General features: G+C 38.1%; 1 protein-coding gene and 1 long non-coding RNA gene across 2 annotated transcripts; both read right to left on the reverse strand.

Moving 5' to 3' along the window:
- Nucleotides 1–11: 11 nt before the first annotated feature.
- Nucleotides 12–25,607, reverse strand: LOC122968972 (deoxyribonuclease-2-alpha-like). The gene is made up of 4 exons (XM_044334523.1): nt 25,362–25,607; nt 24,152–24,249; nt 1,112–1,295; nt 12–251 (listed from the first exon to the last, which is right to left on the reverse strand). Exons 2-4 carry the CDS (start codon nt 24,241–24,243, stop codon nt 12–14), a joined length of 516 nt encoding a protein of 171 aa, XP_044190458.1. The 5' UTR covers nt 24,244–24,249; nt 25,362–25,607.
- LOC122968193 lies at nt 21,862–22,438 on the reverse strand. Its single transcript, XR_006398770.1, has 3 exons — nt 22,412–22,438; nt 22,058–22,222; nt 21,862–21,972 (listed from the first exon to the last, which is right to left on the reverse strand). It is a non-coding gene; the product is annotated as an uncharacterized LOC122968193 (long non-coding RNA).
- Nucleotides 25,608–27,282: the final 1,675 nt, after the last annotated feature.

Below are 27,282 nucleotides of genomic sequence, written 5' to 3' on the forward strand. Positions count from 1 at the left end.
ATCTGAAGCAGCTACACCAGACTGACAGAGCTGAACCCCAACTGATCCAAACACAAGGTCATGGACCAGCTGGACAAATCTGAAGTCAGTTTGATTATTGAAGGTAAATCAGCAGAGAACAGAAAGACATGTTCCCTGTGAGAGAGAAGCTTTCTCTGTTTACCTTTACTGTGACCGTATGAAGGAGAAACACTCTTCCTTATATACTCTGGAGGCTGATCGCTGTAGCTGATGTATCCAAAGTTTTTTAGCTACGAGTGAAAACAGAAGAAACAACTTTTTAAAGTGTTCTGGATCTGTTGATCGTCACATGTTGAGCAGAGAAACAATCACAACTTGTCTGCAATGATGTGCTGCTTTAAGAAAACACAGAGATGAAGGTTAACCTGCTATTTTTGGGTTCAATTCAGACTTTCTGCTATCATGAAGCTGGCTCACTTTTACTTTTTGGTTACTGGGGTAGATCACCATGGTAACCAGGATGGATCACCATGGTAACTATGCTGCAGGGCATCAGTTTGAAGCAGATTAACTTCAGTAGATCAGATCCAAACCTGACGACAGGCAGACCGCTGGCCAATCAGATCAACAGAGTTTAAGTGAGAAGTTATGAAGATCAAGACATTTTTATAGATGAGTCACTTTGCTCTCTATGATACTGATGTCAGAGACAGAAGAGACATTTGCAGACGCTTGTGTCCTCTGTGGGTTTAAAGCAGGACCCCGACCATCAGAACAAAACTGAGTCGACCTTTCATGAAAGACATTAACTATTTCCACATTCATTTACAGTAGTAGTGCACTGAAAATGATTTGGCTGGAGTTTTAGTTTTGACAATAATAATGTGAGTTATATATTTACACAATTATGAAAAATGGAATTGAAATATGCTTCAGTTATTTAAATGTATTATTGGCAGTGCTGGACTTAATAATCTTTCTGTCATTGTGAAAATGGAAACTCAGCTGTTTATTTGTCTGTGTTACTCTGTGGTTTTACTGTGTTTGAATGGAGCATATTAAGGTGTTATTGAGAGATGATGTACAGAGAGTACAATCAATTACTGGAAAAAATAGTAACAGGTGGCTGAGTCTCTAAAATAATACTCACTGGATTATTTTGGTTGAGTTTAAAGAGCGGCTGCAGGGTGTTTGCCAGGACGCCGTTAGGACTGGCGATGTTTTTATTTTGGTCATTACGCTGAGATTTAGCCCTACCCTGTGCATCTGGATAAATGTAAATATAATCCAAACCAGTCAGCTGTGGATTTTTGGGTGTCTTGTATAAGATGTACCTGATGAAACAGTCAGAGAAGACAGAAATCAGAACATAACAGAGACTCTGAAGAGTAAACTGTGGCAGTTACAGGATCAAACACAGACATTAATAACTTTAACTGACCTATAAAACATTCAACTGTTTGTTTATCAGTATATTTACATGCAGATGAGAAATACATGAACTGTAGTAACCTGCTTACTGTAAACCCACATATGCAGCAGCCGGTCATTAATCAGAGCTTATTTATGAACCAGGACTCCTTGTTTTAAGTGTTTTACTGATATGTTTCTTCTAGTTTTATCCACACTGTGAGGTCAGTCTGTCGGTTCATAACTTTGCTTTAGACTCAAATATCTCAACGATTGTTGGATGGACTGATGTGAAATGTTGTTGACAGTTCAGTTAATGATGCTTTAAACATCCTTTAAAAGTTGATTGTGATTGTGAACATGTCAACCTCATGGTGGCAGTAGAGGAACAGTCAGAGGATCACTGATCATCCATCCAATAGTTGTTGAGAAGTGACGGAGCGACAGACATCTATAGAGACGCCGCTAACGAGGCTAAGAACTGAATGAAGTGTGTCTAAGTTTGCTCTGATTGGCTGATTGTGACTGTTTGTGCTACTTTAACTTGTGTGGTTTCATGCTGAAGGACAGACAGCAAACATCTGCTGCTGCTGGACCAACTAATCTGTGTTTTATTGTTTTCTTAGAGGACAAACCAACATGGCTGCCTGGTAGACGTGCAAGTGTTGTCTCACCAGTCCACTGGGTTGTCTCCCTCATCTCTGCAGGTCACTGAGCCCTCAGAGCTGCAGCACAGCAGACTGACCGTCAGCACCAACCTCCACATGACTCCCTGAAACACACAGCAGCACATCAGCTCTGCCTCCTTTCATTCAGTCAACACATTTAAAGTCTCTGAAGCTTTTTAACATCAACAAGCTGCATCATAAGAATTCTTACACTTGATGAAAGAAGAGTGATCAAGATATTTAGTCTTTATCAATATTAATTAAAAACACAAAATCACATATTACATCACGTTACACCAATGACACAAATGAGAATGATGTCATCACATTTATTCTTGTTCTCTGTCTAAAATACTTCACATTATGTCATTATGGACACACTTTCATTTACTCTATAATGCACCTGGATTACTCTTCATTAACCTGCATTACAATTCATTAATACACTTTTTATTTGATGTATCAATGCAAAGACCAACAGTGATGGAAGAAGTACTCGGATACTTTACTGCAGTAAAAGTAGCAATACAGCAAAGTACAAATACTCCATTACAAGTAAAAGTCCTGCATGAAAAATACTACTACAGTAAAAGTACATGAGTATTATGAGCTTGATGTAGTTAAAGTAGTAATTGCAGTAAAAGTATGTAATAGTTTCTGCCTACAGACAACCGATACCCCCTGCTGATGTGGGTAAGGAACGGTTGTCCTCTACCTCTGACTGAAGTATCGAACTTAGTTCCCAAAATCTAGACATGAGACCATCCAAGCCTTGCTTAGGGAACCAGATTCAGCCTGGCGTCTATAATCACCAGCTGTCGTTGGGCCTATTTAGTCAGGATTCCTAACAGCCAGGTCACAACGAAGTGTATCAGTGCAAATATGTGCTGGAGGTTTTATAGGGCAGATTCAGAGCCCTAACAGTTTAGCCAATTAAACCCCTACAGATAAACTTTTTAACCTAACTCTACACTGAAATCATACCTCTATCACATGTGTAGTGAGTTAACCTCAATCATTGAATCTAATCCTTTACACTTCTGTTATTCAATAAACACTGTAAGTTTATCTTAAGCAAAAATCACCATAATTTATAATCTAAATAAATTTAAGACTAATGTCAGCTTATCCCAAGGGAGGCGCTCTGCTTACCTGACGAAGATACCAGAAGACCTCAGAGATGAGCACGAGTCAAGAACTTTGGTTGGAGTGTATAAAAATACAAACCAGTTTTATTTGGTTTTTACAAAATGAGTAAAATAAGGCAAAAATAAAGTACAAGAATTTAAGTAAAAGTTAAAAAGCAAAAATGAAATAAAAAAGACCTCAAATGATGACTCTGAAAGAGACTCAGAAAAGGAGATCTCAAAAAAGGCCTGAGGTAAAGGAGGGTCCCACAAAAAGAAAAAGGAACCCCGAGTCTCTCTTGGCTTTTCTTTTTATAACTCTACAACTTCCTCTTCTTGACGTTCTTATTTCCACGTACAGTTTTTATCTCTGTGACATCTATCAGTTCATGCTTATGTTACATGACATTACATGAAATAATGACGTTTTCTTCAGATGTCACTTACTTCACACCCTGTGAAACATTTGAACTTCTTTTACTTAAAGATGACATTTTATGGATATCAGTGTTGGGCCTTGGCTACAAGTTTGGCTATCACCAATAATTAGGCCTAATGATTATCAAGATAATTATTAATTATTAAAATCGATACAATTATTAATAAGAATTAATAATAACAGGGCACCATCCTAAAGTCAGGGAAAAAAGGTAGCCACTTCAGTCTCAAAGTGTACTAATCTATGAATTTGGAACTTTGATTAATAATTAATTTAATAACTATAAACAAAATCACCATATCAATAGGTAGTTATGGTTGAAGGATTTGGAGTTCTTTACAGAGCAGAGGTTGGCAAAACTCATTCTTGTGCAACATTAAAACAGACAACAGGTATATCCAAAAGCATTTATTTAACAAAGGGTAAAAGCAAAACACACAATACTAATCTAGCTAAGTGTATCTATATACAAGTGTGAGTGTGTGTGTGTGTGGGGAAGATGGCTGCAGTCACCTGGTGACTGAGCACATGGCGTGCCGACAATTTGGCTGATAAAGGGAACTACAGAGATAAAAGGCCAGACCATGTGGTGTCTTGAACCACATGTGCTGCCTGAACCAAAGTTTGTGACACTGGGTTTTAAACCTCTTAACTGTGTGGTTCTCTATTCAAGGCCAATTGGTGTATACTAAAGGTGCCAGGTTAAAACGAGGTTAGTTGCATGCAAGGCCTAGTTACTGGATGTAACATGTGTTAAACATGCTAACATTAACCTAGCGGTGTGGCTATGCAGTAACCTGACTATAGGCAACAAGGACATCACAACAACAGTTCAATGTATAACCTTAACCAAATCAATACATGTACAGTACATTGTTTGAGTTAAACATTCTTGCTTAGCCGTACTATGCTTCACTGTGTTGCTAGGCTATACCCAGTTGTTACCGAGTCCATGGAGGGAAAGAGATGCTTTGTGGCGTTCTGCTTCTTAGCTGGTGAATCTGTAGATGAGACAGGCTGAGAAGGCTTTGGCTCCAAAGCTGAAAGATGCAGGTGTTGCTGGGGAGAGAGCACTCCAGTCGTTCAGGTCAGAAGGCCCAGGTCACTCCTTTGTTGGAGTTAGCAGCAAGCTAACTCTGTTTCACGGCTCTTGTACTTGTTAAACTAGCCAGCAGACTTGTGTGGTAGCTGCTGGCACAAAGAAACTTAGTTTCTGAGTCTTAGGCAGGCTCTCGTGTCTTCTGCCGTAAAGAAAAGACTGTGTATGTCTGCCGTGAGCAGGCCACACAAGAGAGCAGAGAGCTGCTACAGCAGCTGCTGGAGATGTGAAAGAGCAAGCAGCTGCTCCTGCAGCTGAAGGAGAAAGAGAGCAAGGAGCTGCTCCTTCCGCAGCTGGAGGAGAAAAAAAGAGCTGCTCCAGCCACAGATGGAGGAGAGAAAGAGAGGCAGATAACAGGGGAAACTCTGGTTTTGATAACCTGGATCCATGGGAGGAGCTTCATACTTTAGGTATGAACCCCCAGGGCTCAGGTTTCTTGGAGTCTTGAAACATGTGGTAAACTGTGGTCCACATGTAGTCCCAACATCAGAAAACCACAGCTTCTCCTTTTGCCTCAAGTTTCACAACTATTTTTTATGTTTCTGATGTTTGTTTGTGTTTGTTTAGTCATTCTTGATGGTTCAGATCCAGCTCAGCACCAACTGCTCAAATTGTGCAAGTTCTGCACTTATGGTGCAAGACATTAAACTATGTTATATTTTTCATTAATTAATATTAAATAAAGTAGGCTTGAGTGGAGTTTGTCTCATCCACATATAGTAAAACTTTTAACAAGTACATAAGTAGTATGAGCTTGATGTAGTTAAAGTATTTATTACTAATTAGTGATTAATCTAATTATTGTTGGACATCAGTGTGATTTGTTTATGGGCTGTTTGAAGCTGCTCTCAGGTTGTTCCCAGAGGGACTTATTAACGGATGGACAGGCTCTCAGATACCTGCTGCTCTCACACACTTTGGGCTTGTTGTCATGTATATATGTAAACTTAGCACAAAAAGTAAGGATATTTGTGTTTGGTAGATTATGTCTTTGTTGTAACAATGCTTCTTGGGAAATAAATCTTATACCGTTGGAAAGCCTGTTTATTTCCCTTTGAAATGGTGCCACATTTGTAAGGAACATGCATTTGTGGGGTGAGCAGCAGAGCTGAGTATGTGGGTTGAAAAATTTGCCAAATCTTCTCTGCCAATGCCAAACAGCTTATTCTGCCATTGACTCTTGTTTGGTGTTTGCTGGATTGGATGATTGAAGAAACAAGACATATTGGCAATTTAACAATTTATTCATTTAACAAACAGGAGCCTCAGTAGTGTGTGGAAGAACCATACACAGCCACAACAGCCTGGCACCTCCTCCTCATGCTGGTCACCAGCCTGGTCACACTCTGCTGTGGGATGGCATCCCATTCTTCAACCAGCATTTGTCGTAAGTCAGCCCACGTAGTTGTGTTGGTCACTCTGGCAACAGCACGCCCAAACTGATCCCACAAGTGTTCAATGGGGTTGAGGTCAGGACTGCTGGCAGGCCGTTCCATCCTCTCCACTCCCAAATTCTGGAGGTGGTCTCTGATAAACCCCGCTCTGTGGGGGCGAGCGTTGTAATTATTATCAAATATTCTTAACTGGGGATTCATTTCAATATGGCTACTGTATCCCTTCATCCTTCCCTAAACACACACACACACACATAGGATATACTGTATATAATTAATATATATTAATCTTAATGTTGTGTTAATGATCCATAGGTATGGATGAAGTGTTTTGGATGTGAGGTGAACTGTTGTGCTGAGCTTCATGTTAGTAAAGAAAACTGTGAACACTTTGAATAAATGAACCCCGCAAAGACAAAAGTGAGTTACCAACTGTTACAAACTGTAATGTTATGTTAGCTAGAGGGAAATATTGTACTTTCTACTCCTCTACATTTATTTGACAGCTTTAGTTACTTTTCAGATGAAGATTTGACACAATGGATAATATAACAAGCTTTTAAAATACAACACATTGTTAAAGATGAAACCAGTGGTTTCCAACCTTTTTGGCTTTTGACGTCTTACAAAAAGCAGTGTGTAGTCGGGGTCACATTTCACATGTCTATGAGTTGTTAACAGCTCCACCAAATAGTGATTTTTCCCTCTAAACTTCTCACATGCTTTCATTTCAATAAATGTTCAAATGATCCAATATTTCAGCAAAAATCAAAGATTAGAGAAAAAGTCCAAAAACTGAAAACAGATTTGTGTATCAGAACTTTGTTTTTTCTTCTTTCCTCTCCCATTAATCATCTCACCACCCCTCAGATTTATCTGCTGACCCTTTGGAGGGGCCCGACCCCTAGGTTGGGAACCACTGGACTAAACTAGCTAACTGTATATAAAGTAGTGTAAACTAGCTCCACCTCCAGCAGCTACAACAGTAACATGCTGCTCTAACACTGATGCTTCACTATTAATAATCTAATGATGTCATATATAATAATATATCAGTCAGAGGGACCAAACCACTACTTTTACTGCAATACTTTAACTACATCAAGCTCATAATACTTATGTACTTTTACTGCAATACTTTAACTACATCAAGCTCATAATACTTATGTACTTTTACTGCAATACTTTAACTACATCAAGCTCATAATACTTATGTACTTTTACTGCAATACTTTAACTACATCAAGCTCATAATACTTATGTACTTTTACTGCAATACTTGAACTACATCAAGCTCATAATACTTATGTACTTTTACTGCAATACTTTAACTACATCAAGCTCATAATACTTATGTACTTTTACTGCAATACTTTAACTACATCAAACTCATAATACTTATGTACTTTTATTGCAATACTTTAACTACATCAAGCTCATAATACTTATGTACTTTTACTGCAATATTTTAACTACATCAAGCTCATAATACTTATGTACTTTTACTGCAATACTTTAACTACATCAAGCTCATAATACTTATGTACTTTTACTGCAATACTTTAACTACATCAAGCTCATAATACTTATGTACTTTTACTGCAATATTTTAACTACATCAAGCTCATAATACTTATGTACTTTTACTGCAATACTTTAACTACATCAAGCTCATAATACTTATGTACTTTTACTGCAATACTTTAACTACATCAAGCTCATAATACTTATGTACTTTTACTGCAATACTTTAACTACATCAAGCTCATAATACTTATGTACTTTTACTGCAATACTTTAACTACATCAAGCTCATAATACTTATGTACTTTTACTGCAATACTTTAACTACATCAAGCTCATAATACTTATGTACTTTTACTGCAATACTTTAACTACATCAAGCTCATAATACTTATGTACTTTTACTGCAATACTTTAACTACATCAAGCTCATAATACTTATGTACTTTTACTGCAATACTTTAACTACATCAAGCTCATAATACTTATGTACTTTTACTGCAATACTTTAACTACATCAAGCTCATAATACTTATGTACTTTTACTGCAATACTTTAACTACATCAAGCTCATAATACTTATGTACTTTTACTGCAATACTTTAACTACATCAAGCTCATAATACTTATGTACTTTTACTGCAATACTTTAACTACATCAAGCTCATAATACTTATGTACTTTTACTGCAATACTTTAACTACATCAAGCTCATAATACTTATGTGCTTGTTGAAAGTTTCAATATATGTGGCTGAGACAAACTCCACTCAAGCTTACTTTGGACTATTGTATTTAATTTTAATTAATGAAAAATAAAACATAATTTAATGTCTTGCACCATAGGTGAACCATCAAGAATGACAAAACAAACACAAACAAACATCAGAAACATAGAAAATAGTTGTGAAACTTGAGGCCAAAGGAGAAGCTGCGGTTTTCTGCATCTAGCAGATATCCCTAAACTGTCATCTTTAATGTAAAAGAAGAAGTTCAAATGTTCCGCATGTCAGCGTTCAGCTGGGTTGAGATCTGGTGAGTGTGAAGGCCATAGTATATAATTCACATCATTTTCATACTCATCAAACCATTCAGTGACCATCCTCCATCCTCTCCACTCCCAAACCTCGCTCTGTGTGGGTGAGCGTTGTCATCTTGGAGGATAGAGTTCGGTCCCAGACTGTGGAGATATGGGATTGCCACTGGTAGCAGTATCTCATCTCGATATCTCTCTGCATTGAGATTGCCTCCAATGATGACAAGCCTCATTTTTCCAGTGAGAGAGATGCCGCCCCACACCATCACACTGCCTCCACCAAAAGATGTTACTCTATCGGTGCAGCAATCAGCATAGCGTTCTCTGCGTCTTCTCCACACTTTGACCCTATGATCCAACTGCTGTAGGCAGAATCTGGACTCATCACTGAACATAACGTTCCTCCACATGTTCAGGTTCCAGTGCATGTGTTGCCGACACCAGCGCAAACGGGCCTGACAGTGAAGGGCAGTCATGGCAGGCCTCTTGGCAGCCCTATGAGACTGGAGATTGGCTGCGTGCAGTCTGTTTGTCTGGATTGTCTGGGCAGAGAGCTGTCAGCCATATCGTCCTGCAAACCTTGACTGCAAATCTGTAGAAGACAGCCTACGGTACCTCAGTGTTGACAGGGTGACGAAACGGTCTTCTTGGGTTGTTGTCTTCTTGGAACGCACACTTTGCGGCCCTTCTCTGACATCCCCCGTTATATGGAACTTGGCCTTCACTTTGGAGATGGTACTAGGGCTCACTCCAAATAATGCCGCAACTTGGTCTTGTGGAACACCAGCTTGAAGTTGCCCTATTGTATGGGCCCAATCCAGATCAGTCAAACGTGGCATGCTAATTCTTGGAGCAGACACCTACTGATCACTGTAGCAGGGCCCATGCTCACAGGTGTAACCCACATACTCAGCTCTGCTGCTCATCCCACAAATGCATGTTCCTTACAAATGTGGCACCATTTAAAAGGGAAATAAACAGGCTTTCCAGCGGTCTAAGATTTATTGCCCAGAAGCATTGTTACAACAAAGAAATAATCTACCAAACACACATTTCCTTACTTTTTGTGTTAGGTTTTTATATAGACTGGTGACAAATTAAAGGAAAAACCGGTCCAGGTCTGAATGCTGGACCCCTACAGTGAGGAGGTCTGGGGGCTCTGTTATGCTGTGGGGGGCATTTTGCTGGCATGTTTGGGTCCACTTGTCCCCTTAGAGGGAAGAGTCACTGCTAATCAATACAAAGTGGTTGTGAGTGATCAGCTTTATCCTGTGATGAAACATTTCTATCCTGATGGGAGTGGTCTCTTCCATGATGACAATGCCCCAATTCACAGGACACGAGGGGTCACTGAATGGTTTGATGAGTATGAAAATGATGTGAATTATATACTATGGCCTTCACACTCACCAGATCTCAACCCAGCTGAACGCTGACATGTGGAACATTTGAACTTTTTCTTTTACATTAAAGATGACATTTTAGGGATATCTGCTAGGTGCAGAAAACCGCAGCTTCTCCTTTGGCCTCAAGTTTCACAACTATTTTCTATGTTTCTGATGTTTGTTTGTGTTTGTTTAGTCATTCTTGATGGTTCAGATCCAGCTCAACACCAACTGCCCAAATTGTGCAAGTTCTGCACTTATGGTGCAAGACATTAAACTATGTTATATTTTTCATTAATTGAAATTAAAGAAAGTAGGCTTGAGTGGAGTTTGTCTCATCCACATATAGTGAAACTTTTAACAAGTACATAAGTATTATGAGCTTGATGTAGTTAAATTATTTATTACTAATTAGTGATTAATCTAATTATTGTTGGACATCAGTGTGATTTGTTTATGGGCTATTTGAAGCTGCTCTCAGGTTGTTTCCAGAGGGACTTATTAACGGATGGACAGGCTCTCAGATACCTGCTGCTCTCACACACTTTGGGCTTGTTGTCATGTATATATGTAAACTTAGCACAAAAAGTAAGGATATTTGTGTTTGGTAGATTATGTCTTTGTTGTAACAACGCTTCTTGGGAAATAAATCTTATACCATTGGAAAGCCTGTTTATTTCCCTTTGAAATGGTGCCACATTTGTAAGGAACATGCATTTGTGGGATGAGCAGCAGAGCTGAGTATGTGGGTTGAAAAATTTGCCAAATCTTCTCTGCCAATGCCAAACAGCTTATTCTGCCATTTACTCTTATTTGGTGTTTGGTGGATTGGATGATTGAAGTTTGAAGAAACAAGACATATTGGCAATTTAACAATTTATCCATTTAACAAACAGGAGCCTCAGTAGCGTGTAGAAGAACCATACACAGCCACAACAGCCTGGCACCTCCTCCTCATGCTGGTCACCAGCCTGGTCACACTCTGCTGTGGGATGGCATCCCATTCTTCAACCAGCATTTGTCATAAGTCAGCCAACGTAGTTGTGTTGGTCACTCTGGCACGAACAGCACGCCCAAACTGATCCCACAAGTGCTCAATGGGGTTGAGGTCAAGACTGCTGGCAGGCCGTTCCATCCTCTCCACTCCCAAATTCTGGAGGTGGTCTCTGATAAACCCCGCTCTGTGGGGGCGAGCGTTGTAATTATTATCAAATATTCTTAACTGGGGATTCATTTCAATATGGCTACTGTATTCCTTCATCCTTCCCTAAACACACACACACACATAGGATATACTGTATATAATTAATATATATTAATCTTAATGTTGTGTTAATGATCCGGAGGTATGGATGAAGTGTTTTGGATGTGAGGTGAACTGTTGTGCTGAGCTTCATGTTAGTAAAGAAAACTGTGAAGAGATAGAGAGATAGAAAACAGAGACAGATCCTAACAAGTACAGACTCTGTGATCACAAACTGCCGATCCAACAAGGACGACACAAAACATCACAGCAAACAAAAGAAAAGAGAATCTGTTGGACAGGTGAGGCTGAGACAGAGACGCACTTCCTCCTGCAATGTAAAACATTCAAGGAAATAAAGAACATTTACTTTAACAAGTTCAACTCAAAGAGCTTAATGAGCTCTCAACATTAAAACTACTCAAACACACACACACACACACACACACACACACACACACACACACACACACACACACACACACACACAGTGTGATGTGATCTGTTGAAATGTAATTATTATCAAATATTCTTAACTGGGGATTCATTTCAATATGGCTGCTGTATCCCTTCATCCTTCCCTAAAAACACACACACACACACACACACACACACACATAGGATATACTGTATATAATTAATATATATTAATCTTAATGTTGTGTTATTGATCCGCAAGTATGGATGAAGTGTTTTGGATGTGAGGTGAACTGTTGTGCTGAGCCTCATGTTAGTAAAGAAAACTGTGAACACTTTGAATAAATGAACCCCGCAAAGACAAAAGTGAGTTACCAACTGTTACAAACTGTAATGTTATGTTAGCTTTCTAGCTCAAATTCAACAGTTTTTAAAATACTTCATAAACACTGTAAAATAAGATCCTCAGTTTTCCTGCTGCTGAGAAAACATTTGATGAGTTTTGAAATGGAATTTCTTTCTTTTTATTTCCTGTCTTTTGTGTTAAATTTGATATTGTACAATGTGCATTTGGTGCATATATACCTAATATACTGCATGTATTAAATTGTATGTAGAAACAGGATCTCTACTGTTCAACAGAGAGCTGACAGCTTTAAGTTCAGACTGTAGGATGTGGAGTCACAATGTGCCGTCATTTCAAACCAGCTGGATTTATTGTCTGTGAAGTTTTATTCATCACACCAACATTATATGAGATAATGTTGTCAAAAAGAAACATGACAAGAGGAAAATACAAGAACATGGAATCAAATTATTACTTCTGAAGGAAACAATTTGACTTTAATTAATCTAATTAGTTAAAGTTTCACTAGTGTTGGCCTTCAGTGGTGGAAAGTAACTAAGTACATTTACTCAAGTACTGAAGTACAGTTTTGAGGTATTTGTACTTTACTTGAGTATTTCCATGTGATGCTACTTTCTACTTCCACTCCACTACATTTCAGAGGGAAATATTGTACTTTCTACTGGTTTGATGAGTATGAAAATGATGTGAATTATATACTATGGCCTTCACAGTCACCAGATCTCAACCCAGCTGAACGCTGACATGTGGAACATTTGAACTTCTTCTTTTACATTAAAGATGACAGTTTAGGGATATCTGCTAGATGCAGAAAACCGCAGCTTCTCCTTTGGCCTCAAGTTTCACAACTATTTTCTATGTTTCTGATGTTTGTTTGTGTTTGTTTAGTCATTCTTGATGGTTCAGATCCAGCTCAGCACCAACTGCTCAAATTGTGCAAGTTCTGCACTTATGGTGCAAGACATTAAACTATGTTATATTTTTCATTAATTAAAATTAAATAAAGTAGGCTTGAGTGGAGTTTGTCTCATCCACATATAGTGAAACTTTTAACAAGTACATAAGTATTATGAGCTTGATGTAGTTAAAGTATTGCAGTAAAAGTACATAAGTATTATGAGCTTGATGTAGTTAAAGTATTGCAGTAAAAGTACATAAGTATTATGAGCTTGATGTAGTTAAAGTATTGCAGTAAAAGTTCACCTCACATCCAAAACACTTCATCCATACCTGCAGATCATTAACACATTAAGATTAATATATATTAATTATATACAGTATATCCTATGTGTGTGTGTGTGTGTGTGCGTTTTTAGGGAAGGATGAAGGGATACAGCAGCCATATAGAAATGAATCCCCAGTTAAGAATATTTGATAATAATTACATTTCAACAGATCACATCACACTGTGTGTGTGTGTGTGTGTGTGTGTGTGTGTGTGTGTGTTTGAGTAGTTTTAATGTTGAGAGCTCATTAAGCTCTTTGAGTTGAACTTGTTAAAGTAAATGTTCTTTATGTCTTTGAATGTTTTACATTGTAGGAGGAAGTGCGTCTCTGTCTCAGCCTCACCTGTCCAACAGATTCTCTTTTCTTTTGTTTTCTGTGTTACACTGAACCTGTACTTGTTAGGATCTGTCTCTGTTTTCTATCTCTGACAGCAGAGAGAAACTAAACTTTATCGCTCATCACACACTGACCTAAAAAACACTAAAAACAGACAGCATCACAACATGTATCCCTCTATCTTTTATTTATTTATTCATTTATTTATCATGAACCAGGATTCCATCACAACATGTCTTATGTATGGATTGTGTTACCTTACAGTATATTCAGTGCAGTAACAGACATTAATGAGAAATGATACAGTAATTTGTTTTACGTTGGTTTTGAATGTAAATTTACCAGTTTGGACAATAGTAGAATGTGCAAAGTAGAGTGTAAATGCACAGAGGTTTGGTGATGGTTGAGTTTGAGTGAGACAACAGTTCTTATTCTTTGAAAGATGTGCCCACTGAATGCATTTTGTGTCACAACAATGAAAAGTTTAGTGCACAGTGACTTCTGTTGTGCTGAATGTGTGAAGACATTTGAAAATGTGGAATAAAATATGGAGAAATGCATGTTACCAGTTATAAACCTTCTACATTTTCTTACTTCTACATTTAAAAAATAGGAAAAAAGGACAAATAAAAAGGTCAAAAAGTTTATTTCCATTTTAGTTGAGGACCTACTCAGGTGTATAACGTAAAAAAGACGACATCAAGTATGATATAGATGAGCTCAAATGTATAAATATAATATATATAGTAGAGAGAAATGTGTGAAAACTGTAAAAAACAAACACACCCTGAACTGAAACTGTGAAACAGCTGCCCTCAACCATCAAATGAACATAATGGAGTAAAGAGAACAACATTTCCCTCTGACATGCAGCATGATAAGGAGACGTTTTAAAGCCACGTGTCAAACTTTGCCAGTAGCTGTTTGTGTGTGATGTTTGTCATGTGATTTCAGAGACATGATCAGACTTTTTGAGGTCGTCATGCAACATCAGGAACCAGCAGCGTCTGGTTGTGTGTTGAGTTGTTGTTGTGAAGCTTTCACTGTGATATCTGTGTCTTCAGATAATATCCACACCTCATCTTCATTACAAAAATATGCCCGTCTGTCTGTCACACAAACAGAAAAACAACAAAAACTTAAATAGTTAAAAAGTATAAAAGCAATTAAAGCCAAAGTAACCAAACCATGTCCTAAAGAAACTGAACCTGCTGTTCTGTGGTTTAGACCTTCCACCTGTTTGTGACCTGCCTGCTTTGCCTCTTTGGACTTGTTTGCCTGTTTTGGACTGCCTGCGCCTTACTGACCTGTAAGCCTGATTATTAAAGCCCCTTTTCCTCAACCTGTCCTTAGTCTTTCGTGTCTGTATTTGTGTCCTCGTCCCATTTGTCCCATACACATACACCCGTGACAGGTAATAATTCTAATTACATATTTACTGTGTGATGTTATAATTGTTATTGACACAGATCAGATTCTATGGTATTTATTTAAGATGACCTTTATTTTCACAGGGCAGGTTTGCTGAGCATTCAGGCTCTTTTACAGTAACGCCCTGTTTACAGTTAAATGATATTACAGAACAAAGTAACAAGGATGAACAGACACCTGAGAAAAACAGAAATCAGACAGTATACAGTGTGTAGGCTCAGTGAAAGCAGTCACACGCAGATTTTTAGGCAACATTGCAGATTATTCCATGAGATTGCTGCACTAACAGCAAAGACAGTCTTTCCTGGATCAGTTCTGGTTTCTGAAGGATCAACCAGTTAATGGAGCATGTTCAGTTTTATCCAGAGAATCAGAGCAGCAAAGATGAGTTATAAGATGGACATTTTCCAGTAATCAGTCCTGGTTTCTGAAGCATCAACCAGTTGTTCAGTTTTATCCAGTTTTATCCATTGTCTGACGTCAATGGGAGGTTATTCCATAAGAACAGGGTCCTGCTGTCAGTCCTACAGTTCAATTCAATTGAATTTCAGTTCAATTCAGTTCTATTCCTATAGCGCCAAATCCCAACAGAAGTTATCTCAGGGCTCTTATCACATAGAGCAGGTGTAGACCGAACTCTTTAATTTCCAGAGACCCAACATTCCTCCATCAGAAGCACTTGGTGACAGCAGCAAGGAAAAACTCCCCTTTAACAGGAAGAAACCTCAAGCAGAACCGGATTTTAGGTGGGCCCCATCTGCTTGGACTGGTTGGGTTTTAGAAACTCTTCATTTTCAGTTTGTACACAATCAGACTAATAAAATCAAAATCTGTACAAAGAATTCAGATGTGTTGATGACCTTTGATCAGCCAAAGAGAAAGAAAACATTCAGTAATCAAATATTACAGACAGACACAATATGAACATGATGTCATTATTTCATTCTCGTCAGTATTATGAACTGAAATAACATCAAACTTTTGTTAACAATTGTGACATGAAGATTGTCCTCTGTACAGATGTGATGTCTGACAGTCTGAATATTTGACAGATAAATGATATCATGTCTATTTCTGCTCCTGTCCTCTTGCATTTTGACTACTGATTGGTGTTTTACTTTATTCCTTTATTTTTTTTGCACATTACAAAATACAGGTTTAATAAAATATTCAAAGATTTGATATGCACACAAAGTCATTCACAAATATGTTACAAAACAGACTTTTCCCTGCATATACTCAGCTACATATTAATTTAAAGTAAATAAACATCTGTGCAGGAGGCAGGAAGCTAAAAGCTTAAAGACATCTCCTGAATACTAAATACAAAATAAACAGAATTACACTGAATAAAAATAATCTAACTTCATTTGAATTTCTTTATCTCTGGTATGAGATGTGAACGAGTTTGACCAGTCAGCTGATTTATGGTCTGCCTGCTGTCGGCTGAATTTCTATGTAAAATAATTGAAAAAATATTGGAGATTATAGAATAAATGCTGTTTAGATGATCATAAGGTTCCAGGTCATTTTCATAGGTTATAGACTGACCCTCTCATACAAACATTCCCTCTTTCATTTTATTTATCATGTCTTATTGTTCCTAAAGTCAAACAAACTCACAAAATAGTATCAGCAATATATCATGTTAGTGATTTTCTTCACTAAAGATTTAAAGTTGAAGTGGATCCTTGAATCTTAGAGGCTGAAACCATCAGACATTTATTTTTTAAATGCTCATACACCAACTAGTTTTGGACCAATATTCATAACTGGTTGATACTAATAATGGATAACATACCTCTGTTTACTTGTAATGACATTATTTATTTTATGGGCAACTTGTATGCAAACATTTCAGATCCTGTTAATGTTGTAATTATTTTGGTCAAATATCATATACATACTTGTAAATGGAATGGCAGCACTTCCTCTTTCACTGTGTTCATGCATAACTTTACCGACTAATTTAAGTCACTGAAAAATATGGGAAAAATTAACTTTAAAGCTCAGAAATTATATACATCTATATGGCATCCCTTGCTTTTTTAATGTCTCTTATGTTGCTCTCTTGTGCTCCTATAGGTTTATCAGTTTTTGTTTTTTTTTGTTTGTAAAGAAATATTTCCTTTCTCTTGATTTTCGGTGTGATACCTCTTTGTGTGCTATGATTACCTGAATGTATTGTAACATCACTTCAACCATTGTTGATTTAATTCCATCCTTCATCATGTATAGCTATTCCCAATCTTCTTCTGTACATTTTCCTTATGCTCAATAAAAAGAAATAAAAATACAAAATAATAATAATTTCCTCATTTCCTCTCTCCTTGAGTGGGAGGGACTCAGACACAGGTGAGGGAAACATGGATGCAGTTTAAGGGAAGTGGAATGAAGCTCTGGTGTGAACAGGGCTGCAGTTCAATAATAATGTAAAACAGTCAAACTGAGCTGCTGCAGAGGAAACAGTTTCAGTAACTAGAGGGATGATGTGATTCCACACATGCATGCAGCTCATTTAATATGACTTTGTATTAAAACAGTTATTAAGTTATTTGTCCATTTGTCTGTCTGTCACATGATCATTGTGTTGATGAAAAATGTAAATCATTTCAGTATAGATCTCTTTTTTCAAAGGTGACTTTTAGTTGAGTTTTAGTTGAGTTTTTATTGTGAAAAAAGGTTGTTAATGAATATTTTTGACAAAACAAAACAAAAAAATAAAGTCAAACAAAGTTATTAAAATTTATTTCCAGTGAGGTTCAACATCTGCCAGCGAATGTCTTGTATAACTTCACGTTAGTACAAAGTACAAACTTTAACTGCATAATTTAAAGCAAAAACTGGTTTATACATATTTGTACTGCAATAATTGACAAAATTATCTCAACTCAAGGTCCACTTACTCTCTTGTTTTGGACCTTTCAACCGTATCACACAGCAGCACATCAGTCTCAGTGTTTAAACCAGCATGGATGAGAAGTCCTCCAGCTTTGTAACAATTGAACAAACTCAACCTGCTGATGAAGACCATGTGATACAGTCGAAAAAGCTCCAGAACAAGCGAGTAAGTGGACCTTGAGTTGAGACAGTTTTCATCAGCTGCTGTTTCTGAGGTCAAGAATGAAGCATAAAGAGCAGAGAAGAAGTGAACACAGCTAACAGCTCAGGTGTAATACGGAGTGAAGACGCCCCCTGGTGCTTCATGTGGAGTACAACAGCCTCCCTGCTGTTACAGAGAAACACCAGTCACATCATCTTCTACACACACACATTATGTTTCTTTAGCTTCTTTCACTTGAATGATTTGAATGTTTTCCTCATGTGTTTCAGTCAATACGAGGCTGAGATGTTTTCTGAAGTGACTCATGCAGACAGAAGTGTCAGTAAACTGGTGGAGGGACAGTAACATGTTACTGACATCATATAGAAACTGATACACATGATTGATTTTCTCATTTGAATGCGTTTGTTCAGACGATGTTACAGAACGTAGAAATATTCTGCTGTGTTGGACGTGAATCCAACTTTCTGATGTTTGTGTTTTTGAGTGGAGTCATGAAATCTCATTTGCTTCTGTTTGATGAGATTTTCTTCACGTGTATTTGAATCATACAGCTTGTAATGATTAGTTTAGTATTTCACATGACATAGGCCATGTGGGAAAACTTGTATTCATTCATGTTCTTTATTTTCTAACAAGTTATTTTTTAGTGATTGCAGTATATTGTGTTATTCTACATTAAATCATATCCTGCTTGATGCATTTTTCTGTGAATCATGAATAAAATCTTAGCTTATCCACCCATCTGAGAAAGCTTCTGCTGAGCTACAACAAGCGGCAGGTTTCAGGAGTGACGTTTCTGTGTAATTTTCTCGAGAGTCCACACTGAAGACTGGAGACTCTGAGGTCAGACAACTTTTTTTTCAACTTTTGTGATGAGATTAATATGATGTGAAAGTTATTGTGTTATTCTACATTAAATCATATCCTGCTTGATGCATTTTTCTATGAATCATGAATAAAATGTGATCTTGATTAAACCAGTTTGCTCAGAGTGTCTTCACTGGATCATCAGCTGCTTTCTAAGTCTGTTGCTGAACTTTGTTCATTAAATGTCTGTTTGACTTTATTCTGAGCAGCAAGTCTGACAGAGACTCAAAGAAAACACAGCTCACATCATCATAATGAACATATCCTGAAGAATATTAGATCAACTCTGGATAATGATGTTTTCTGTAGTGACCACTAGATGGAGCCACAACTGATGTGGACTGAAGGAAACCTGAGCAGACTGAACTGATATTACAAGAAGAATAAACTGTTTAAACTGTGCAGACTTCAAGTACTTAAAGTGTATTATAGTGCTCAACTACAAACTATAACTGAGACGGCAACAAGTTATATTAAATTTCCTTCACATGAATCTACAAACTTAACTTGAAGCTGTTTGTGTCTCATGTTTCAGTTTTACTGATTAACCTCAGTTTGCATTCATTAGGTTGTATTCTGATTGGCTGAGGTTGAAGGTGGGAGTCACACCTCCAGCCAATCAGAGTAGGAGCTCATTAATAATGCAGATTTTATGTAAATATCTTCAGAAACAGCCTGATGGAGGACAGAGAGGAATCTGGCTGTAAGGAAAGATGGATTTAGAGAAATCTAAACAACTTTTGGTGAATAAAATGTCAGATATGTTTAAAATAAACTCAGTATTTATCAAATTAAGTCAAAAAAGGCCAAAATACCAGATATTTAAAGGTTGTTTGCACATAAGTTCAACTCAGGACTTGATGAATTCATCTTTTCAGTGGGTGAAGTGGGGAGAGCTCTGTAGCTGTGTGACTGAACACAAACATGATGATCACAATGACAACGAGGTGTTTCTGTCAGATTTTATTGAATTCATCCAACACAAACACTTTGGTTCCTCTGATGGAGAAACTTCACTCAGTACAGACAGAGTTACAGATCATCATTCAACACAACATCAGCCAATCCTGCTGTGTGATTAACGAACTCTATCAGACCATCTAACATTTTACCACCGTATGTTTGACAGAATCTAACAACATTTAAAAAATGATTCAACAGGATGAAGAGTGAGCTCCACTGTCAGAGTCAACTTTATTTAATCATTTATTTACCCGGTTTGGATTTTTTCTGTTTGACTCCAATGACTACATTTGGGCCATCACGTTTTTGTCCTGGATTTTGACATTCCTTGAAACTCTTGACAAAGCTCTTGAATATGTTTGTTATTTCTGCATCTTTAACGCACAGCGCTCCCCCCGGCCTCTCATACTGTGACTTTGCTCTGTTTACATCAGCAATACAGGTCCAGGGTTTATTCTGATCCACAGCTACACACCACTTTGAATGATCATTGCCAGGGTCCCAATCACCCAAACCAGTTTTTACAGATTCAATATTTTCCACTTTTTTCCCATTTGTAGGGCAGAAGGAACCATCTCGGTATTTCTGGCGGCCCCAGGTCTGCACATTCACATCACTGTTGACTTTCTGGTCGACTGCAATACTGTAGTAAAGATCTCCAACTGCAAGAACAACAACAACAACAGGAGCCACATTACACAGACTAATCACATCTGTGGTGAGACAGTATTCATACTGAACCGTCCAAGTAAACTGTGTCAGTAATAGTTACAGCCATTGAGCCATTTTTGGATGTGTTTATTTTTAAAATAAAGAACCAAAATGTTATTTTCTGCCTTTCTTTTTCTCTCCTGTCATCCCAAAACCGGGGTTGTGTACCATTACACCCCTAATATATGATCAACTTAGAGTAGAGTTGTGAAGTGTGAGGAGCTGCTGCTTCAGGAAGTGTTTTTCCTCATCTTGTTTTCTCATTTCAACTTTTTCTTTAATTGATCTCCTCGATGTGACTGAACACAGAAACTCAGGACTTTCCTGATAATGTAAAGATCCTACTGGTTTATATTCTGACACCAGTTTGCATTATTTGCACTTTGTTTCTGGTAGCGACCCTGATGCTGACTGAATTTTAAGCTCTGTGATTGGCTGTTTCTTGCTGAAATGCACCTTGGGAGTCGTAGTTGACTTCTCTCCTTCAGTTATTATGTCATAGGTCTTGTAGTTTTGATTTACTAAAGAACCAGATATTTTCTAATGCAGTCGTTCATCTTTTGTTCTGATGATTGTCATTGGGTAGTTGGTTGAACAGGACTTGAAATCTATTGGATGATGTTTTGAAGGGCGGGAGTTGCTACAGCCAATGTACAAGAGGAATTTATTCATAACCTGCTCCAAAACATATTTTATCCAAAACTGTAGCGTGGAAAAGATGCTTTGGTCATCTGTCAGAAATACTCTTCTAAAAGCTGAGACTATAGATGTGCTTCCACCTGTTTTTAGATGCATTTTCAATTTGTGGATATGAGTTCAAACGCCACAAATTCTGTGATTGGATGTTATTTATAGGGCTATTTATTTATTTGACGAGGTTGATGCCAAAGATTATCAAATAAAACTGAATTCATGTCAACTTGTGTCTTCTCTGACTGAAGTATTTTCAGATGGTCTTTTATGTGTGTAAATGAAATGTCTGCATGTATTTATGTTTTCTTGTCTCATGTTGACCCTTTAGGGACGAATAAAGTTTTCTGAATTGAATTGGTAGTAGTGATGATACCCATCCCAACAGCTTAAACAGAAACATGAAGGAAACTCACCCTCTACTGTACTCGACACTTGTTTAGCAATGCTGTAAAACTCCTTCCCTTCACTGGATGTCAGCGGCTGGAACGTAGGATCGTGAGTACTCTGGATTTTGGTGTTCATGGTTGTAACTTCCTGAAGCGTTTTATGAAAGTCTGATGGAATATGATAATCAAATGGGAAAGCTCTGATAAGCTGCAGGTGTTCACCTGAAAACATTAAGACAAACACATTTATAGTAACATTCTATCCAAACACTAAGAATAATACACAGTAAATATGAAGATGGATTACCTATATGTTCAAACTGGTTGTAGTTGAACGTTACACAGATGAATGTCTGAGCGTAACTTGCTCCACTGTCAGGCCAGAAATTATTTGGCTTTCTATCGTTAGGGAACTTTGGTGTGCTGTGTAACAGCCAGACTCCTCTGCGGTTCTTCTGCACCATCACAACCCCTGTGAACATGAACAGTCAGACAGCAGCTCATCTGAAGCAGCTACACCAGACTGACAGAGCTGAACCCCAAATGACCCAAACAGAAGGTCATGGACCAGCTGGACAAATCTGAAGTCTGATTATTGAAGGTAAATCAGCAGAGAACAGAAAGACATGTTCCCTGTGAGAGAGAAGCTTTCTCTGTTTACCTTTACTGTGACCGAATGAAGAAGGAGCAGCAGAATAACCCTTTGGGACCCCATCATTGTAGCTGATGTATCCAAAGTCTTGTGGCTGTGAGTGAAAACAGAAGACACAACTTTTTAAAGTGTTCTGGATCTGTTGATCGTCACATGTTGAGCAGAGAAACAACCACAACTTGTCTGCAATGATGTGCTGCTTTAAGAAAACACAGAGATGAAGGTTAACCTGCTATCTTTGGGTTCAATTCAGACTTTCTACTATCATGAAGCTGGCTCACTTTTACTATTTGGTTACTGGGGTAGATCACCATGGTAACCAGGATGGATCACCATGGTAACTATGCTGCTGGGCATCAGTTTGAAGCAGATTAACTTCAGTGGATCAGATCCAAACCTGACGACAGGCAGACCGCTGGCCAATCAGATCAACAGAGTTTAAGTGAGAAGTTATGAAGATCAAGACATTTTTATAGATGAGTCACTTTGCTCTCTATGATACTGATGTCAGAGACAGAAGAGACATTTGCAGAAGCTTGTGTCCTCTGTGGGTTTAAAGCAGGACCCCGACCATCAGAACAAAACTGAGTCGACCTTTCATGAAAGACATTAACTTTACATTTGTTTCCACTTATCTTTCATTTACAGTAGTAGTGCACTGAAAATGATCTTTCTGTCATTGTGAAAATGGAAACTCAGCTGTTTATTTGTCTGTGTTACTCTGTGGTTTTACTGTGTTTGAATGGAGCATATTAAGGTGTTATTGACTGATGATGTACAGAGAGCACAATCAATTACTGGAAAAAATAGTAACAGGTGGCTGAGTCTCTAAAATAATACTCACTGGATTAAAGAGCGGCTGCAGGGTGTTTGCCAGGACGCCTTTAGGATCGTTGATCTTTTTATTGTTACGCAGAGACTTTGCCTCATCATTTGCATCTGGATAAATGTAAATATAATCCAAACCATCCATCTGTTGAATACCTGGTGTCTTGTATAAGATGTACCTGAGGAAACAGTCAGAGAAGACAGAAATCAGAACATAACAGAGACTCTGAACTGTGGCAGTTACAGGATCAAACAGACATTAATAACTTTAACTGACCTATAAAACATTCAACTGTTTGTTTATCAGTATATTTACATGCAGATGAGAAATACATGAACTATAGTAACCTGCTTACTGTAAACCCACATATGCATCAGCCGGTCATTAATCAGAGCTTATTTATGAACCAGGACTCCTTGTTTTAAGTGTTTTTACTGATATGTTTCTTCTAGTTTCATCCACACTGTGAGGTCAGTCTGTCGGCTCATAACTTTGCTTTAGACTCAAATATCTCAACGACTGTTGGATGGACTGATGTGAAATGTTGTTGACAGTTCAGTTAATGATGCTTTAAACATCCTTTAAAAGCTGATTGTGATTGTGAACATGTCAACCTCATGGTGGCAGTAGAGGAACAGTCAGAGGATCACTGATCATCCATCCAATAGTTGTTGAGAAGTGACGGAGCGACAGACATCTATAGAGACGCTGCTAACGAGGCTAAGAACTGAATGAACTGTGTCTAAGTTTGCTCTGATTGGCTGATTGTGACTGTTTGTGTCACTTTAACTTGTGTGGTTTCATGCTGAAGGACAGACAGCAAACATCTGCTGCTGCTGGACCAACTAATCTGTGTTTTATTGTTTTCTTAGAGGACAAACCAACATGGCTGCCTGGTAGACGTGCAAGTGTTGTCTCACCAGTCCACTTCACCGTTGTTCTCATCTCTGCAGGTCACTTGGCCCTCAGAGCTGCAGCACAGCAGACTGACCGTCAGCACCAACCTCCACATGACTCCCTGAAACACACAGCAGCACATCAGCTCTGCCTCCTTTCACTCAGTCAACACATTTAAAGTCTCTGAAGCTTTTTAACATCAACAAACTGCATTATAAGAATTCTTACACTTGATGAAAGAATAGTGATCAAGATATTTACTGAGCCTTTATCAATATAATTGATTAAAAACACAAAATCACATATTACATCACGTTACACCAACGACACAAATGAGAATGATGTCATCACATTTATTCTTGTTCTCTGTCTAAAATACTTCACATTATGTCATTATGGACACACTTTCATTTACTCTATAATGAACCTGGATTACTCTTCATTAACCTGCATTACAATTCATTGATACACTTTTTACTTGATGTATCAATGCAAAGACCAACAGTGATGGAAGAAGTACTCGGATACTTTACTGCAGTAAAAGTAGCAATACAGCAAAGTACAAATACTCCATTACAAGTAAAAATCCTGCATGAAAAATACTACTACAGTAAAAGTACATGAGTATTATGAGCTTGATGTAATTAAAGTATTGCAGTAAAAGTATGTAATAGTTTCTGCCCCCTGCTGATGTGGGTAAGGAACGGTTGTCCTCTACCTCTGACTGAAGTATTGAACTTAGTTCCCAAAATCTAGACATGAGACCATCCAAGCCTTGCTTAGGGAACCAGATTCAGTCTGGCGTCTATAATCACCAGCTGTTGTTGGGCTTATTTAGTCAGGATTCCTAACAGCCAGGTCACAACGAAGTGTATCAGTGCAAATATGTGCTGGAGGTTTGAAAGTACTCCAAGAGCCTTCTAACAGGTCATAACTGGAGGAGACCCACTCTGACAGTTGGGGGCATTCGCCTGGTTTTATAGGGCAGATTCAGAGCCCTAACAGTTTAGCCAATTAAACCCCTACAGATAAACTTTTTAACCTAACTCTACACTGAAATCATACCTCTATCACATGTGTAGTGAGTTAACCTCAATCATTAAATCTAATCTTTTACACTTCTGTTATTCAATAAACACTGTAAGTTTATCTTAAGCAAAAATCACCATAATTTATAATCTAAATAAATTTAAGACTAATGTCAGCTTATCCCAAGGGAGGCGCTCTGCTTACCTGACGAAGATACCAGAAGACCTCAGAGATGAGCACGAGTCAAGAACTTTGGTTGGAGTGTATAAAAATACAAACCAGTTTTATTTGGTTTTTACAAAATGAGTAAAATAAGGCAAAAATAAAGTACAAGAATTTAAGTAAAAGTTAAAAAGCAAAAATGAAATAAAAAAAGACCTCAAATGATGACTCTGAAAGAGACTCAGAAAAGGAGATCTCAAAAAAAGGCCTGAGGTAAAGGAGGGTCCCACAAAAAGAAAAAGGAACCCCGAGTCTCTCTTGGCTTTTCTTTTTATAACTCTACAACTTCCTCTTCTTGACGTTCTTATTTCCACGTACAGTTTTTATCCCTGTGACATCTATCAGTTCATGCTTATGTTACATGACATTACATGAAATAATGACGTTTTCTTCAGCTGTCACTTACTTCACACCATGTGAAACATCTGAACTTCTTTTACTTAAAGATGACATTTTATGGATATCAGTGTTGGGCCTTGGCTACAAGTTTGGCTATCACCAATAATTAGGCCTAATGATTATCAAGATAATTATTAATTATTAAAATCAATACAATTATTAATAAGAATTAATAATAACAGGGCACCATCCTAAAGTCAGGGAAAAAAGGTAGCCACTTCAGTCTCAAAGTGTACTAACCTATGAATTTGGAACTTTGATTAATAATTAACTTAATAACTATAAACAAAATCACCATATCAATAGCTAGTTATGGTTGAAGGATTTGGAGTTCTTTACAGAGCAGAGGTTGGCAAAACGTATTCATGTGCAACATTAAAACAGACAACAGGTATATCCAAAAGCATTTATTTAACAAAGGGTAAAAGCAAAACACACAATACTAATCTAGCTAAGGGTATCTATATACAAGTGTGAGTGTGTGTGTGTGTGGGGAAGATGGCTGCAGTCACCTGGTGACTGAGCACATGGCGTGCCAACAATTTGGCTGATAAACTGTGTTTTAAACCTCTTAACTGTGTGGTTCTCTGTTTAAGACCAATTGGTGTAGGCTAAAGGTGCCAGGTTAAAACGAGGTTAGTTGCATGCAAGGCCTAGTTACTGGATGTAACATGTGTTAAACATGCTAACATTAACCTAGCGGTGTGGCTATGCAGTAACCTGACTATAGGCAACAGGGACATCACAACAACAGTTCAATGTATAACCTTAACCAAATCAATACACATACAGTACATTGTTTGAGTTAAACATTCTTGCTTAGCCGTACTATGCTTCACTGTGTTGCTAGGCTATACCCAGTTGTTACCGAGTCCATGAAGGAAGAGATGCTTTGTGGCGTTGTGCTTCTTAGCTGGTGAATCCGTAGATGAGACAGGCTGAGAAGGCTTTGGCTCCAAAGCTGAAAGATGCAGGTGTTGCTGGGGAGAGAGCACTTCAGTCGTTCAGGTCAGAAGACCCAGGTCACTCCTTTGTGTAGAGTTAGCAGCAAGCTAACTCTGTTTCACGGCTCCTGTACTTGTTAAACTAGCCAGCAGACTTGCGTGGTAGCTGCTGGCACAAGGAAACTTAGTTTCTGAGTCTTAGGCCGTAAAGAAAAGACTGTGTGTGTCTGCTGTGAGCAGGCCACACAAGAGAGCAGAGAGCTGCTCCAGCAGCTGCTGGAGATGTGAAAGAGCAAGCAGCTGCTCCTGCAGCTGAAGGAGAAAGAGAGCAAGGAGCTGCTCCTTCCACAGCTGGAGGAGAAAAAAAGAGCTGCTCCAGCCACAGATGGAGGAGAGAAAGAGAGGCAGATAAGAAGGGAAACTCTGGTTTTGATAACCTGGATCCATGGGAGGAGCTTCATACTTTAGGTATGAACCCCCAGGGCTCAGGTTTCTTGGAGTCTTGAAACATGTGGTAAACTGTGGTCCACATGTAGTCCCAACATCAGAAAACCACAGCT

This window comes from Thunnus albacares, chromosome 18, assembly GCF_914725855.1.
Source record: "Thunnus albacares chromosome 18, fThuAlb1.1, whole genome shotgun sequence".
NCBI classification, from domain to species: Eukaryota; Metazoa; Chordata; class Actinopteri; order Scombriformes; family Scombridae; genus Thunnus; species Thunnus albacares.

Bases quoted from the DNA above. Each gene is read 5' to 3' on its own strand.
- LOC122968972 (XM_044334523.1), bottom strand. From the start codon at position 24,243: ATGTGGAGGTTGGTGCTGACGGTCAGTCTGCTGTGCTGCAGCTCTGAG. The intron at 1,296-24,151 runs GTGAGACAACAC...CTGTTTCATCAG, and splicing joins AACAACGGTGAAGTGGACTG to GTACATCTTATACAAGACAC. The intron at 252-1,111 runs GTGAGTATTATT...TTTCACTCGTAG, and splicing joins AACTCAACCAAAATAATCCA to CTAAAAAACTTTGGATACAT.